Source organism: Podarcis pityusensis (assembly GCF_964106645.2).
Source record: "Podarcis pityusensis genome assembly, chromosome: 12".
NCBI classification, from domain to species: Eukaryota; Metazoa; Chordata; class Lepidosauria; order Squamata; family Lacertidae; genus Podarcis; species Podarcis pityusensis.
In genome coordinates, this window is record NC_138037.1 from 49,018,278 (window position 1) to 49,034,988 (window position 16,711).

Genomic DNA, 16,711 nt, shown 5'->3' on the forward strand with positions numbered 1-16,711 from the left:
TTTATTTATAATGAAGGTCTGCAGCAAGAACTTTAACCTAACTGAAGGGGAAAACCAAGGGCTGAGATTATCCTAGTCTGATTGAGATTAAATTCTACCTGCCTCTCCATACATTTCAGTTCCTTAGACACAATAATCTTTACACTGAAAGTACATTCCAATGTCTTGCCACATGTCTCACTGCTTATTCTACTAAGTAACTGTATTAATGACTATACAAATTAGATGTTCACAGCTCTGTTAACAGCAAAGGAACCTACACAGGTTCATAAATGGAACAACATCTCCATCTTAAAGTTCCTGAATAGTATTAGCATTTATAACAATAATTAACATTGTAACGTAATGTTAAACATGTTAGTATAAATAATATAATACCTGAATACATTTCATATAACAAACAGCCCAACGCCCATAGATCACTGGCTATAGAGAAGTCACTTCCTTCTATCACTTCTGGAGCAATATATGACAGTGTACCTACAAAATAAAGTCATGAATAGTGATTTGCTCTATTTTCAACATCCTTTCAAAAGTCACCAACATTTTTATCCAATAGTGGATGGTCTTGCAGGGTAGGATCACTCATCTGACCTCCAGTTAGTAATGTTACTGCGTACGGGAGGTAGAGGGGGAGAGATGAAGCCATGGGGAGCTTGGCAACAAGTGCGCTGGATTTGCTCCACCATTTGCACCATGCCAACCTCACCCCTCACTTTATACCGCCTGATAAACAGCAGTAATACAACTGGCTGGTGGTGTCCCACCCTGGTGTCCACTACTGCTTTCATCTTAAACTCATTTCTGGGATACTCAAAAGGAATTTCAGACTGATTTTCTTCTAAGTCTTTTGATGTAACAGGGTCAAGTAAACATACCCAGAGCAGCTCCAATAATCACAGAGCAACAAGCAACCAGGAAGAAGCGTAAACACAAAGACTGAGTGCACTCTACTTTGTCTAGCCCTGCACCTTACAACAGCAGGAAGGTAACCCCAAAGTGGAAAAACTGGAGAGTTCAGGGAAGGAGACTGGGGTAATACGGCACCCAGCATTTATCTGATGAAACTGACAGCCACACAACTCAGCTCTTTGAAAACGTAACTGCTTGGTATGACTTTGCACTGAGGAAATGACTCTAAAGGGTTACTACTGACACTAACTAGCACAGCCAAAGGTGAAGAATGATGGAAGCTGTAGCAACATACTGAGGGTCACAGATGCCCTGTCCATCAAATGTAGAATCACTGCTTTCAATAAGGCAGGGTAAGATATCACTGAATTAGTTCCCCCATTTCAAGTTTTAGAAAATAGAACCATTACACAATTTTAATTACAACTCTGTCTTTTGCAACTGCTGTCCTTACATATTGCAATGTACCTCTGAATCTGTTCTTCAGATTTTGTCTTGAGTTTTCATCACTATCACCTCCTCCGTCTTCTGTTCCAATTAAAGCAAAAAATTCCTCCAAGTTTTCACCCTCTGCTTTAGCCAAGCAAAAGTTACTGAACTTCAGTGTACCAGGTCCTTCAAGGAGAATCTGTAAGGTATATCAATTAGTGATTTCTTGAATTATTATTTTTTAAAGTTGTTTTCAGAAATCATTCCCTCTTACCTTCCCAGGTGTAAGGTCACAGAAGAGAATTCCAAGGTTGTGAATATGATGGAGTCCAGTAACCAAATCAACACCAAATTCTCTCACAACCACCTCAGGTAGACATTCATCTTGAGTAATTACCATTTCCAGTGATCCACCTGTAAGGCATTTATGGATATTCTGCTATGAAGTGGTTTAAAAAAAAAAAAATTAACTGACCTCTGTAGTACTATGTAAATTTTTACCCATAAGCTTTTTCTGACAAAATAGGCATACGAAAGCTTTGATCTACACTGCCCACCTGTGATTCCTAGCATGAAGTATTCAGAGCCATAATGCCTCTGATGCTGGTAGTAGAAAGAACGATTGGTCTTACCTGAAGTGAAGATTTAAAAGTGGGGCACCAGAGCCAATGGATTAAGTTTTATTTTTTGCCGATTACTGTTGTCTATGCTCTGGTAACCTCTAGGTTAGATTACTGCAACACATTATACATGGGGCTGCCTCTGATGATGGTACGGAAACTTCCACTGGCACAGCATTCAGCGATCAGGTTGCTCACCAGGGCAAGCCTGCTTGAGCATATAACACCAATCCTGGCCCGATTGCACTGGCAGCAATATGAGAACAGGCCTTTTCTCTGGTAGCTTCCCACTTGTGAAATTTTGATTGGACCTAGTAAAATGGAGGTGGGGAGTCTAGGGACCAAATCCATCCCTCAAGGCTTCTCTAGATGGCCCTTGGGAAACAACGGCCACAAAACATTGTGTTTAACAGCTGCTTACCTGTGCACAATTCCACCACAAGCCAGAGGTGATTGCTTGTTTCATACCATTCATGAAATGTTACTATGTTCTTGTGCCTAATTTCATGTGTAAGGCGCACCTGCAACAGATTATCCACATATGAGTTGGTTTCGGTTGAGGATGGGACAGGCACAAAATGGAACAGTAGCCCTTAAGAAGTTGGAATTCAAGAGATGTCTATGCAAAAAGCAATGTAGCAGACTAGGATTCCCCCGGTCCCCATGGGAAAGACACAAGAGGATGGTAATAGATTAATACATTTGTGAAAAATGTTGGGGTGGATTCATTATGTTCCAAGAAAAGTACAAAACAAAAGGTGTGATGGATGGTTTACAGATTGTGAATTTTCAAGACAGAAAAGGATTGAACAAAACATTGAAGGCCTATAGCTTTTTTTTTTTTAAAGTTTGAGATTAGTCAATTAAAAACATTTTTGAAACCATAAATTGCCCTGTAGGCCTCTTCATGAACACTTCATTTGATCAAACCTGATTAGTCTTTGTAACAAAGGTGAAATGGGAACCAAATCCACCCGTATATACCATATATTACTCTTGCTTCTCATCCCCAACAAAGTTATTTCAGAAGGAGAGAACTGCCCAAGACAAGAGCCTTTCAGAGTTAAGTAAAATAGGGATTGATTGAGCAATTGCCAAATCAGTTTCAGATAAAACTGTGGCACACAAAAATCCTGTGGGTTGCTGTGTTTTTGTGCCAAGCTCTCTTCACACTATTGTAATAGATCTATACAGCAGCCACATCTTTCTCCAGCACATCTGAATTACAACCTAGTGAATTCTCCAGAGATATATGTAATGACTGTTTACCTCATAAAAGTCAAAAACCAACAGTTGTTGCATTTATGATTTTTCCAGAATGTAAAGGATTTCTTATGAAACAGTCACAAAGCATACAATGAACACTCAGGGTACCCACCATAATTATCCAATCTGAGCACACCCAAAATTTAAGAGGAAAACGAAGTTTCTAGATTCTGCTAAAGAACCCCTTTAAAGTACAGCTAATTGGAACATGGATCTTGTTCAAAATTATTGTGGACTTTTTCAACCAAATGGCACATTTGTATCTGAAAATATCTGAAAATATGTTGAATCATTTCATTTACATCTCTTTCTAAAATAATCAATGTAGTTCTTACCCAGTTTGTTATTTCAGCTCTCTTGCATTTCTCAGTGCACAAAATAGCCACAAAATTAATTGTTCCTTTTCTTCTCCCTTTATATACAACTGTTTTGCTTCCTCTTCCAATCTCTTCATACAAAATAAAGTTCTCCATAATAAAACCTGTATACATAAATTAAATCAAAGCCACAAAATTAAAACCTCAAAATGAAAAGAAAACTCCTCTAATTTAATATAAGAATGAACACCTTGATTTTTTGAATAGCATAACCTACAAAATGTTTATAGGCATATAGTTTTATATAGTCTTTAAGAGAATAACTTACACTAAAGAATTAGAACCTGTGGCCCTCCAGAGGTACCTAGAGTCCAAATCCCATCTGCCTCAGCTAGCAGAGCCAACTTCTGAAGGACCACCAGTTTCTCATCCCTGACATGCACAACAACCTACAACTAAGGGAGCCTGAGCAACACAATATTTTACATATGATGACTTTAATGTCTATGAGGAGAGCCTGAGAACTCAATCTAGGTGACACTTATGGTATACAAAGTGACATAATACCAAAGAATGAGCTGTACCTTCTTTCTAAAGGACTAGGATAAAAGCCATTGTTAATTATTTATATAGGTAATTTACTAACATCTTTCTCTTCTGGAGTAGGGGGGATTAACTAATTAACGGTGCAGATTATACATTAGATTACAATTACATGTTTAGGGGACGCGGGTGGCGCTGTGGGTAAAACCTCAGTGCCTAGGGCTTGCCGATCGCATTGTCGGCATTTCGAATCCCCGCGGCGGGGTGCGCTCCCGTTGCTCGGTCCCAGCGCCTGCCAACCTAGCAGTTCGAAAGCACCCCCGGGTGCAAGTAGATAAATAGGGACCGCTTACAAGCGGGAAGGTAAACGGCGTTTCCGTGTGCTGCGCTGGCTCGCCAGAGCAGCTTCGTCAAGCTGGCCACGTGACCCAGAAGTGTCTCCGGACAGCGCTGGCCCCCGGCCTCTTAAGTGAGATGGGCGCACAACCCTAGAGTCGGACACGACTGGCCCATATGGGCAGGGGTACCTTTACCTTTTTACATGTTAAGAACTTGCATAAATTTAAAAAATGTGGGAAGAGAAAGGGATCTCAAGAGTTCAAGATATTTTTGAAAGCAGCAAGCTGCTCTTGCAAGAAAAGTCGTTCCTGGTGGCGCCAAGTTCTGTTCTTGGCTCCATATCCATCAGTTAGGAAGTTTTGCCAGAAAACTTTACAGGAGGCCCATAGATCTGTTACAGTGAGAATTAGTGTCTGCAACACCCAATTCAATTTGGGATAGATTATAGGGCAACCTTTATGGATCCTGGGAAATGTACAAAAACATTATTACCATCATCACCATCACCGCCTTTTTGGTGCTCCCAGACCCTGGAACTCCCTCCCAAGCAGATGCAAACTTTCTTGTTTCAACAGGCTTTTGAGAACTGATGGCTTTTAATTAAAGGGCTGGTGCTGTTTTTATTGTAATTATGTTTGCATAAACTAAAAAATGTGGGGAAAGAAAGGGATTTCAAGAGTTCAAAATATTTTAGAAAGTAAGCTGCTCTTGCAGCAAAAGCAGCTTTTATATATATGTGTGTACATATATATATATATATACATGTGTGTGTGTGTGTGTGTGTTTATATATGTGTGTGTGTACATATATGTGTGTGTGTGTGTGTGTGTATATATGTCTGTCTGCTTTTCTGGGGGTACGCACACCTCTGAACATTTTCTGAATCTTTGTACTTTTGTCCATTTGCTGTATTTATTTTCCCCAATTTGAACTATAAAATAATGATTTTCTTGAGTCAAAATGAGAGTACCCCTAAACATATTTTTTTTAAAAAAAAGCAGTGTGTGTGTGTGTCTGTAGCAACCACCGGCACTTCCCCCATGCCCTTTCAGCTACTTTTGGTGGACTTCTTAACAAGATAGGGAGAAACCTAGGTATATTTTAATTTAGCTAATTATGTAATAGGTTTATGTTAGAAAATGAATACGGATGTTGAATTCGATGTTTGTAATTTTTCTTTTTTCGGTTTTGGAAACAGAAAGAGGAAAAAAGAAGAAACAAAGATAGGGAGAAACGCGGGGCAAGTTTCTCCCCTCGCGGAAATCCCAAGAGCAAGGGATTTTCACCTGTTGAATGCCTGCCTGTTACAGTTATTAGAGGCGCCGAGTCTCTGCGAAATGAAGGGGGAGAAGCAGCAAGAGGAGGAGAAAGATGGTGAAGGTGATGGCAAAAGGGGCGGCGTATTTCTAATCCTCTCCTCGGAATGGACCGCAGAGTGCAAAAAATAAACCAAAAAAACACTCGCGTTTTTAAATCCTCCGGACGCTGCCTCTTTGCTGAGGGAAGCAGCTCCCACCCTCAGCCCCCAATGACACCCCTGAGGCACGCGGGGAGGAGCCCGTATGGGCGGGCGAAGTAATAATAATAATAATAATAATAATAATAATATCTCCCACTGAAAGGAAGGGCTGAGGGGCGCGGAAGACACGGCGCCGGAGCCTCTAGCTCGCTCGCGGCCTCATCCCGCAACGCTTCGAAGGGAAGAGAAGACGGACTACCTGCTCTCCTCCGAGGGAAGGAGGACGCGCCAGCCCCGCTCAGAACACAAAAGGAGCGCGCGCGGGGCAGGGCGCGAGAGAGCCGCTTCTGCCGCGACCGTTAACTGAAATCCGCGAAAGACCACGCCCTCCGCAGGCCGCTCCATTTTCGCAGGGGGGGTGCCTCTGAGGCCTTTCCGGCTGAAGGGAAAGCGGGTGTTTTTGCCCGGCGAAACGCGTAGGGTTGGGGTAACACTCTACCGGGAGAAAGTCATTCGTCAGTCAACTGGCTTCTCTGGGACACGGTGCGGTTGGAACCATCTCCTCCTCTCTCCTCCCCCCCCTTATGGGCCATCGTGTGGGCTAGTCCTAACCGCCCCTTCAGTATCTTAGATACGGCGCAGGACGCCGGAAACAACAGTCTGAGGGGAGTTTGGGCGGGGCGAGGGAGAGAGAGACCCTGGGCTCGCGCTCTCTGCGTTAGATCCGCCCCCTCATATCAGAGGTACCCGGATGTTCACCGCCCTGTGCAAGCCGGAGTTCTTCTCTATTGCTATGGAAACCTGGCCTTTACGGCTTGGACCCCTCGCCCCGGATGGGGCCTTCCTGCCGCAGGTGAGGGAACAGATTAAGAGTAAAGTGGTACCTCAGGTTACATACGCTTCAGGTTACAGACTCTGCTAACCCAGAAATAGTGCTTCAGGTTAAGAACTTTGCTTTAGGATGAGAACAGAAATCGGTCTCTGGCGGCGCAGCAGCAGCAGGAGGCCCCATTAGCTAAAGTGGTGCTTCAGGTTAAGAACAGTTTCAGGTTAAGAACGGATCTCCGGAACGAATTAAGTACTTAACCCGAGGTACCACTGTAGTGCAAGGCTTGCTTCTACCTCAGGCTTCCTCAAACTCTGCCCTCCAGATGTTTTTGGCCTACAATTCCCATGATCCCTAGCTAGCAGGACCAGTGGTCAGGGATGATGGGAATTGTAGTCTCAAAACATCTGGAGGGCTGAGTTTGAGGAAGCCTGTTCTACCTCACCATTGGCCCTTCTTGCCGTTCGGTCCTCCCAGAGGGCTGTCGCGGTTAGGCCCCCTTTGCCAACACCCTCCCGTGTTTACGTTTCGTTCCGTTGCTACCTCTAGTGGGGCGACAGTTTCGGAGCGAAAGCCCTTTGCCAAAGCTCTGTTGAAACGCCCGCCAGAATCCGTTCTGCGTGGCTGGCCCTACCATTAGGCAGTAGGAGGCGGCAGCCTCAGGGAGACGATTTCGAGTGCTGCGGAAAACCTTTTTGCTTTTTGTATGAAACTGCAGCAGATAGGTACCTATTGTTACTGTGGTGACGTTTTCTAGCAAGGGAGAAGCAGGGATGCATGTGGGATTTTCCTTCTTTGGGTGCCATAGTAGGGTGACGAAAGTCACCCCCCCAGTCTCTGCGAACGGTAGCAAGATTCCAGGGAGTTTGTGCTTCCATTCAAGACATGGCGAAGACTGCTGTGTCTTTCAGAAATATGGCTTATTAACACATTTACAACCTGGTGCAAAAGGTAAAAAAAGGTGAAGGACCCCTGGATGGCTAAGTCCAGTCAAAGACGACTATGGGGTTTTGGCGCTCATCTAGCTTTCAGGCTGAGGGAGCTGGCGTTTGTCCACAGACAGTTTTCCAGGTCATGTGGCCAGCAGGACTAAACCGCTTCTGGCGCAACGGAACACCTGGATGGAGGCAAGAGTGCATGGAAACACCGTTTACCTTCCCGCCACAGTGGTACCTATTTATCTACTTGCACTGGCATGCTTTCGAACTGCTAGGTTGGCAGGAGCTAGGACAGAGCAATGGGAGCTCACCCCATCGCAGGGATTCGAATCGCCGACCTTCCAATCAGCAAGCCCAAGAGGCTCAGTGGTTTAGGCCACAGCACCACTTGTGTCCCACTTCAACCTGGTGCAGATGGAGGGAGCACAGAGTTTACAGCATCTGTGTCTCCAGAGGGGCTTATCCTTCAGATGCTTTCTAAGCAGCATCTCTGTGCCTCTGCCCCAGCTTGTCTCCAACCAGTCTTCATGGTGTCTGCTCTTCAGCCCTCTCCATTAAATTATCTCCCACGTCCTGCTTCTCCTTCCCAGAAAACTCATTGACAAGCAACTCCTCCCCTTCTGTCTGCTCATCCCTCTTCTCCCCACTGTTCCAAGCCTAGTTTTAATAGATTGAAGGAGACAGGTACCAAAAGGAACCAAAGTGGAGCCATATTGTCTCAGATAGCAGCCATTAGCTAAAATTTAGGTAGTCATTTACGAACAGTCAGAAACCGTTCTTTTTTGCAACCCACCCATGCTGGCTTATGAAGGAGAAAGTGATGCAGAGTAAGACATATCGGGTTCAGACTCTATAATCACCTTCTGCTTGGTGCAAAGCACAAGATCAGACCCTATCAGACCCTATTCCAGGGCACATAATAGAAATTGTATTTGAACTGTAGTTGAACCTTACTCCAGTGCTGGTAAAAGGACAGTGTCTTCCTTTACACTTGAGAGCAGCAGGTTAGCGTAGCATTGAGATATGATAAGTGTTATGGTCCTAGGGTTACCATGCTTTTTAAATCTTTGTTTCAGTGGTGTATCTAAGGGTGGGGGTTAACAATTTAAGTTTCTCCTCCCATGGAAGGATGGGATAATATTCACCTGCTGAATTCCCCCATTTAGCATATGCCACAGATGAACATGCAGAGATCCTTTCATGAAATTATCTGCATGCAGCATGCTGCTGAGTACAAAAAGCTGTGGCTTGGGACCCATGGAAGGAATAATCTCAGAAATCTAATGTGGACCAATAAAAATCCTCATCTAAGAATCGTGTCTTTAGCAGTGTTCGAAACTCCCATTGTTCTAGATGCATTTTGTGACAATTTCATTAGTGCAAGCAGTTTCTGAGCTCTGGGCACAGTACTGTGCCTAGGATTTCAGATTAAAACTGCAGTGTGGAAGGAAAGGAGGACCTTTTTCTGCCTCCCCACTTCCAGCTACTTTCTGAAGACTGGAGAAAAGACCCTCTTAAGAATATTAGGGGAGTGGGCAGGGGAAGGACTCAACCATGTGAAAAATGAATATATTTTAGCTGCAGCTTGTTCATTTTCAGCTTTGTATTCTTGCTATAAAAAGTGTGCCTAGACATTGTTGCGCTCATAACCTAGGTTTAAGGGCCCATTTAGCTCTAGCTTTCATATCTCAGTTTCTAACACTGGTCTTTAGCTACGTATGACAAAACATTATTGATAGCTATAATGCACTTGACTCAAAATGTTATACGGATGCATAATCAACAATTACAGTGTTAAATTAGCCAGGTGGATAGCTATTTATAAGTGTGAGATGACTGAGATTAACAACTGGAAGAAATTCGGTTTACTTTTAAGACTGCCTTAAGACATAACAAATCTACATTCCCTCCCCTCACCCCTTTGCTTTGGCCGCTTGTTTGTGTGTGCAGGCATTAAATATACGACTCCTACAAACTGCAGGGAGAAGGTGGCTACAGTCCTATAGACCAGTGTTTCTCAGACAGTAGACTAGGAGTCCAGGATGCACCAGTGGACCTTGGGCTGCTTTCAGGTAGGCCTCAGAGTCACAGCTTGACAATTACCTCCTCACTTGCCTAGAAAAGTTGTTGCGGGAGTGGGGGGCAGCGGCAGAGTGTTTATACATTTGTATGCCTTTGAAAAACAATGGCACCTTAACCATCATGTGTTAGCATAGAGTGAGGTTTTAAAGCTAGGGCTAGAAACCAACCTGCTCCTTGGTTCTGCTGGATCTCTCAGTGGCTTTTGATACCATTGACCATGGTATCCTTCTGGACTGTCTGGGGGGTTGGAAGCTGGGGACCACTGTCATGCAGTGGCTCTGCTCCTTTCTCTTGGGCCATTTCAATAAAGTGGTGTTGGGGGATGAGTGTTCAGACCCCTGGGCACTCACTTGTGGGGTGTTTTGGGGCTGTGTCCTCTCCCCTATGCTTTTCAACATCTATATGAAGCTGCTGGGTATGCTGGCTGATGCTGATAGCAGTTGTAGTTCAACAACTGTAGAGTCACAGGTTTCCCATCCCTGACTAAAATTAATAACTTATCTATCTTTACTCCTGGGGTCATAGCTTTAACACATGCAATTATGGCAATGAGCCCAGAGGGAGAAAAAAACCACCATCAACCAGGCCATGTTTCCCTCCCGAGTCAGCAGCCCTACTTCTCTTGAATCTTGCAGTTGAAGAATGGAGTTTCCTTTTGTTTGTAGGGAATTACTGTATATATGCTACTTCCCTGCTCCCTCCAGCCCTAGTCATCACTGTGGAGTGCCACAAAACTTTGTCATAGGTCCTGTACTGTTCAACATCTCTATGAATGATTTGGATGAAAGAGCAGAGGGGATGCTTACCATATTTGCAGATGCCACAGAGCAGGATAGCTGACACCCGAAAAGATCAAATAAAGATTCTAAAAGATCTTGAGAGGTTGGAATGCTAGACCAAAAGCAACAAAATAAAATTCAGCAGAGCAATTAGGTACGAAGAATTGGAGGCACAAAGATAGGAAGGGCAGCCACACCTATGAGAAAGGTCTCGGTGTCTTAGTCGATTAGAACCTCAGAATGAGGCAGCAGTGTAATGCAGTGCCTAAGAAAGCTAATACAGTCTTAGGTTGCTTTAACCAAAGCATAGTATCCAGGTCACAAGAGGTAATAGCTCCACTGTATTCTGCTCCGGTCAGACTGCATCTGAAGTGCTGTGCCTATTTTTGGGTGCCAAGTTTTAAGAAGGGCATTGTCAAATTGGAGTGTGTCCTTGTACTGAATTTAGGATCTTGGTTTTACTCCTCTTGTAATCAATAGGATTAGTTCAATTATCCAAGTATATGTAACCAACATAGAATCATAGAATTGTAGAGTTGGAAAGGACCGTGGGAATGATCTAGTTCCACCCCCGTAACATTGTACAGAGTGATGTTTGTATTGTCTAAGCTACAAAATAATACTCTATAAAGCAAATGGGATATGTTTTTATTGTTTTGAGGGGGTTTTTTTGCACATATGGTCTATAGTTGCAGAAATTTCCTTCTGACAGTGTATATGTGAGCCATGCTTCTCTGCCATGTCTGTTCTTGTGACATAAGCTTACCCAGATCAAATTATACAAAATGTATCACAGGATATTTCAGAAGGTATTGTTTACCCATTTTTCCTGATTGACGTCCACCCATTTTACAATTTTCAGCAGTAGGGAAATAACTGTGACCAAAACAACAACAACTTTGTAAACTTCTGTGGTTTTTCAGAAAACAAACATCCTAGGAATGCTGATCCATGCAGTTTCTTTACAGTAGATGTGGACGATGAGTAAAATCTGTAGGTTGGTTTTGTTAAACAGAAACTTGCAGCAGAATCTTAACAATTCTGATTTAGAATTCAGTTGAACTCATTGAGTTTTTCTGGGCTTGTTTCAGCCTTAAGAGTATTTTACTCTATTATTCTTATGTCACACTGCTGAAAACATTAGTTTTCCACTTTTCCTGTTTGGATCAATTTCCTCTTTAGGAAATTGCCACTTATACAATGGTAAAGTGCCTTACTTTGAGAATGTTTGTGTAACACAGTGATTTGGAACATGCAGTGCATGGGCAAACTAACAGTCACATGGATGCCATACTTTAGCCTAAGTGATGATGGGAGCACATCCACCTTACTTTCAGCTTGATTCTATTTACTCAGATGTAAGTGCCAGCGTTCCATTAAGCTTACTTGCAGGTAAGCATAGAATCATCATCTTCAATGGACAAGTCAATTCCTGCTTGCAACCAGTGAGCTGGAGATTGTAGCTTGGTCCTTTTGCCTAATAAGTTGCCTTTGAACTAGGAAATTGAAATCACCTCTGGCCTAAATTTGTATGTCTGTGCAGTATGCATAGTACATACATTACTGCTTCTGCTGATATACTGGGGGCTCTGTTTAATGACAAAGTTAGCTTCAGCCTTGTATCTGAGTGAGTGGTAAACAGTCCAATCCTCTGCATATTAACTCAGAAGCAAGTCCCAGTAAATTATGTGGGCCTTGCTTTCAGAAGAATGCACAAAGAACGATATATAAATGCAATGAATGAATAAATGAATGAATAAATAAATAACAAAACGTGCATTAGGACTGCAGCCTTTGTGTCCTAGCCACTTGGGGCAGGGGTATGCAAATCAGAATGAGTTTAAAATGCTGTCTGTGACATGCAAGGGGAGCACCGTCACTTTTAAAAAAGTTTTTATTAACCAATTAACACATGTTAATTACCACCTTTTCCCCGTTTACTGTACTTGCCCACCCTTCCACACTTGCTTGCCCAAATTTAAAAGGGCTCCAAAAGTTAACTTCTGGAACTAGCAAAAAAAAGAAGGAAAAAAAAAAAAGGACGCTCTTCTGAAGGTCGCCGTTTTATTTTTAAGTTTGGCGGAGTTCTCCTGATGCAGGGAGTGGGATCAGCTGCCGTGGCTTGTTATCCCGAGTCCGTTGCCTGGAAACTTCAGGCACCCGGGCGCTGCCGCCTCCCCAGCAAGCGGGGCTTGGGCGATGAGGTAATCCTGTGTAGCCGGAGAAGCGGGGAGGAGGGCCTGAGCTTAAGGAACCCAGCCGAGGGCCCGCCCAGCCGGCAAAGAAAGCCCTGGCGGCAACCAGCGTTGAGCGCGCTCACCTCTCCCAAGCCGAGGTGCGCCGCCCGCAGCAGCCGGAGATCCGCAGCTAAAAGGGCAAAGGCGCCTTCGCCGCTGGGAAAAAGGTCGCGAGGCCCTGGAGCGGAGGACGTGTGCGCTGAAGATCCCGGCTTTTTCTGCCAGCCTCAGGGCGTGGGATCCCGGCACGTAGCAGCCAGCGATCCCGGGAGCAGCAGCGCCCCCCGCAACACAGCGCCGGCTGGAAAAGGGAGCAGCAACAGCAGCGGCAGCCGGCCTTTTTCCTCTCTCTCCTTCTCTCGCCTCTCCCACGTGTGGAGCCGGCTGGCTGTATGCCGCCCAAGCGGGGCATTTCCAGCCGGGGAGGTGCCGTTTTGGATCGCCTGGCGGCCGGATCGCCCGTCTCCACGCGCGCGCTTGGCTCAGCCTGAAGGCGATTCGGCGGCGGAGGCGGCGGCGGGGCGAGGAAGTAGGAAGTAGTCACAACCCCATCGCCGGCCCTGCTGCTCGTGTGCCGCTCCATCCATCACGCCCGGAGGGGGATCCGTTTACACTAGCCCGGAAAACAAGCCGAAGCGAGCGCCCGGGAACGGACGCGCCACCAAGGGACGGCGCGCGTTTTGGAGAGCCTGCGCCTGGGTGAGTGGCGTCTCTTTGCGCGCTGGTCGTGGCCGGGGGAGCGGGAGTCCCGAGCTTGTTTCTACAGTCCCGCGCTCCGGAGGAAAACCAGGCGCAGTTTTCTGCCCTCCTCGTTCGCGTCTCCTTCTACGCTGCTTCTTTTGGGTAAGCCCTGGCCGCCTGGGAAGACCTGGGAGACGTCCTCTCCTCTCCTCTCCTCTCCTGACCTGCGTGCGCTCAGGTAGGGCCAACGGAAGCTGCCATTGCAGATGTGGCGTTGGACAGACAGATGAGCTGCTTCAGGTTCAGGAAGCTGGCAGGAATTGCCTTCATTTAGCTTGCAGGCGGGATGTGCCCCTGCGTGCTTACGGTTTGTCCCAATTTTTCCGCGAACTGCTGCATGCACTGCATGACAGTGAATATGACCTTCAGGAGACTTGCTTGTAAATTGGCAGAACTCTGCCCGGTTTTTACACGTTCCCTGGTTTCTTTGGCTTCCTCTTAAAAACAACAGTTCAGCCTGTTTACACAAGAATTTGCTTGCAGAGGCAGACCTTGTGAATTATTTACAGCAGAGGGGGAAAGGCTTTTATACAGCAGTCACTACCCAATTCCAGAACATTTCAGCTCTTAATCCTGATTTGTTAATGTATTTTGCATAGGTTAGTAACTGGAAGAGTGTGTATGTGCCCTTAACGGTACAGAGAAGAAATGGTACTGTAAAGACTTATCGGTACATAAAACCAGTCATTTGCTGTTTCAGCCCTTGGAAGTTGAAATCATACTTGACCTAAGCATGCAGCTGACCTCCAAAACTATAACAAATGGATGTGTTTTTATAGAGTTAATTGAAAAAGTCTCAGAACATTATTTATAAAAGGCGGAATTTTAAACCAGAAGTAAGGTTTTTTGAGGTCATTGTGCTAGATTTATTGTTTCCAGTCGAGGCCTTGCTGGGGCTCCTAAGGCCCATGCCTTTTTTGGCTGCCATAAATGAAACCCTAGAGCCTACTAATCTCTCAGCTTTTGCTAACCTTTATTATGATATGCTGTACAGTTCATTGCCTTGTTTGTTTGTTTAAAAGATTCCTTACCCACTCTTCATTGCTGAAGGAATCCCAGAGTGGGCTACATTAAGATAAAACACACAAATGCATAGGCAAATAAGTCTGCAGCTTGCTTTGGAAGCTTATGAGAGTTGGTTCCAGCTGTACTTGAGAAAAGCAAGGGATTTCCAAAACCAAGATCCTACAGAATAAGAAATGCAAGGTTTGTAGGTGATGCCATTTATTGAGCCAACTCTTGCTGGTGGTGCAAGAGCGTGTAAGCTTTCAAGGTAAAACATGGGGGATGGTGATTTGTGTGTGTGTCATCTGAAATCTTACGTATTCATAAACCAAAAGAGATTGGTCTTAAAGTACAATACATAGTTTTTGTTTTAATAATACTTATTCAAAAGTTACAATACAGTTACAATACATTTTCAATCAATATATCCCTCTGGGTATAGGGCGGTATATAAATTCAATAAATAAATAATAATAATCCCCTCCACAGACACCTCTGTGATGATGATGGCATTGAAATATCCTGTTCTTCTTTAATAAAAGAGAAAAAGGTAGAGCAGATAATGTCAAAGGTATCTTTTTTGGGAGATAACTTTGATTAGTCGCTGATGGTATGTGAGGCGTTCTGATGACACATAGTTAATCTATGGAATTGGCTATCTGCAGGATGCAGTAATGGCTGCCAAACTGGACATCTTTAAAAGGGGATTAGGCAAATTCATTGAGGATAAGGGTATCAATGGCTCCTGGTCATGCTGACTGTTCTACTTCCAGTTTTGGAGATATTATGTCCCTGAATAGCAGTTGCTGGGGTGGGACAACAAGTGGGGATGGAGCTGTTGTTCTCATATCTTGCTTGCGGGCTTCTCCTAGGCATTTCATTGGCCACTGTGAGAACAAGATACAGTACTGGTCTAGATTATTAATTGACTGATTTTATTGATGCTGCAATTTCTACCATCAAAGGGATCCCAGAGTGGTCTACCTATCAGTACAAATCAGGGGCAGGGAACTTCAGACCTGAGAACCAATTATGGCCTATTAGGCTTCCCAGCATGACCCTCAGGACTCTATCCAAGCCTCTCTCCTTAATCTCCCTCTCCGCCACTCCATACCCTTCTTGAATGCTTTTTTCTGAAATCTTATATGCCGCCTCCTTATCTGGATGGAGAGAGAGGGGTATAGGTGTATATAGAAACCTCTGATTTATTATGTTTGGCTAGAATGTAACCCATTTTACAGAAAATAATTGCTTCAGTAACTCCATCCCCTTTTGTGTCAGACCCGCCCACCACTTGCATGTGACCCTGGCAGGTTGACTGCAAATGAATGCGGTCCTCAAGCTGAAAATAGGTTTCCCCACCTCCAACAGCATTAATATATTAAACTAGGAATCAGGTTTCTTTTAAAATATGTATATTCCATTTAAAACCGCCCAATCATCCCAAGCCACAGTAGGAAATCTAAGTGAGAAAACCAAGCAGCAGCCTTCTAGCCCAGAAGCGTGATTGTAAAGATGCTTCATTCTGCCATGCATAAAGCTCAATAAGGAGGGAGACAAATGTTTCTCTAGGAGAGGGGAGACTCCTCCAGAAGCAGTATTACAAGCAAGAAAATCCTGTTGGATTGTTTGGGCCTTTGGCTTGATCTAGGATGGTTCTTCTTATAGAATCATAGAATTGTAGAGTTGGAAAGGACCACGGGGGTCATCTAGTCCAGCCCCTGCAATGCTGAAATCTTTTTGCCCAATGTGGGTCTCAAGCCCACGACCTGGAGATTAAGAGTCTCATGCTGTACCCACTGAGCTACGTTTTTATGTTTGTCAATAAATTGTGGCAAATTTTAAGACCTTTTAAACACTTCCTCCATATCATATGTTTTCTCATTCTTAAAGCATTGACGTATGGCTTGTTTCATAAATAATCCTTCATAAGCTGTTTCACCTTACGTTTGGTTGTGGCTATTTTTGCAAAATAGTGCTGGAGACCACTGTTGCACAGAAATGGGCTTGTGTCTAAATGTGACTTTGGCTAATGTGAGTTAAGCAAAGTTTTGTAGAGATTCTCTGTCATTTCATTCTCTGTGCCAGCTTGAGCTCTGTTGGCACAAAACTCTTATTGCTAGGACTCTTAACATCAATAAATGTTTAAATCAGGAGATAAGCTGCAATTTTAAGTTTACATTCTGCTCTAATTTCTAATTTTCTGGATGCCCATGCA

The 16,711-nt window shown here is 44.2% G+C and overlaps 2 protein-coding genes across 9 annotated transcripts in view; one reads left to right on the plus strand and one right to left on the minus strand.

Moving 5' to 3' along the window:
* Positions 1-6,521, minus strand: part of ULK4 (unc-51 like kinase 4) — a 164,345-nt gene extending 157,824 nt beyond the window's left edge. For 2 of the 5 annotated variants that reach the window (XM_080975744.1, XM_080975741.1), the window contains exons 1-6: positions 6,145-6,350; positions 3,563-3,708; positions 2,383-2,482; positions 1,616-1,755; positions 1,381-1,540; positions 379-480 (exon numbers count right to left, since the gene is read on the minus strand). In XM_080975744.1, coding sequence (XP_080831870.1) covers positions 379-480; positions 1,381-1,540; positions 1,616-1,755; positions 2,383-2,482; positions 3,563-3,700 — 640 coding nt within the window. In that variant the 5' untranslated portion in view covers positions 3,701-3,708; positions 6,145-6,350. The other 3 variants (XM_080975742.1, XM_080975743.1, XM_080975745.1) reach the window with 3 other exon arrangements.
* Positions 6,522-6,581: 60 nt separating this feature from the next.
* TRAK1 (trafficking kinesin protein 1) overlaps positions 6,582-16,711 on the plus strand; it is a 147,044-nt gene continuing 136,914 nt past the window's right edge. For all 4 annotated transcript variants that reach the window (XM_080975771.1, XM_080975759.1, XM_080975760.1 and 1 more), the window contains exon 1: positions 6,582-6,738. In XM_080975771.1, the coding sequence (XP_080831897.1) occupies positions 6,719-6,738 (20 nt within the window). In that variant the 5' untranslated portion in view covers positions 6,582-6,718. The remainder of the gene's footprint in view (positions 6,739-16,711) is intronic.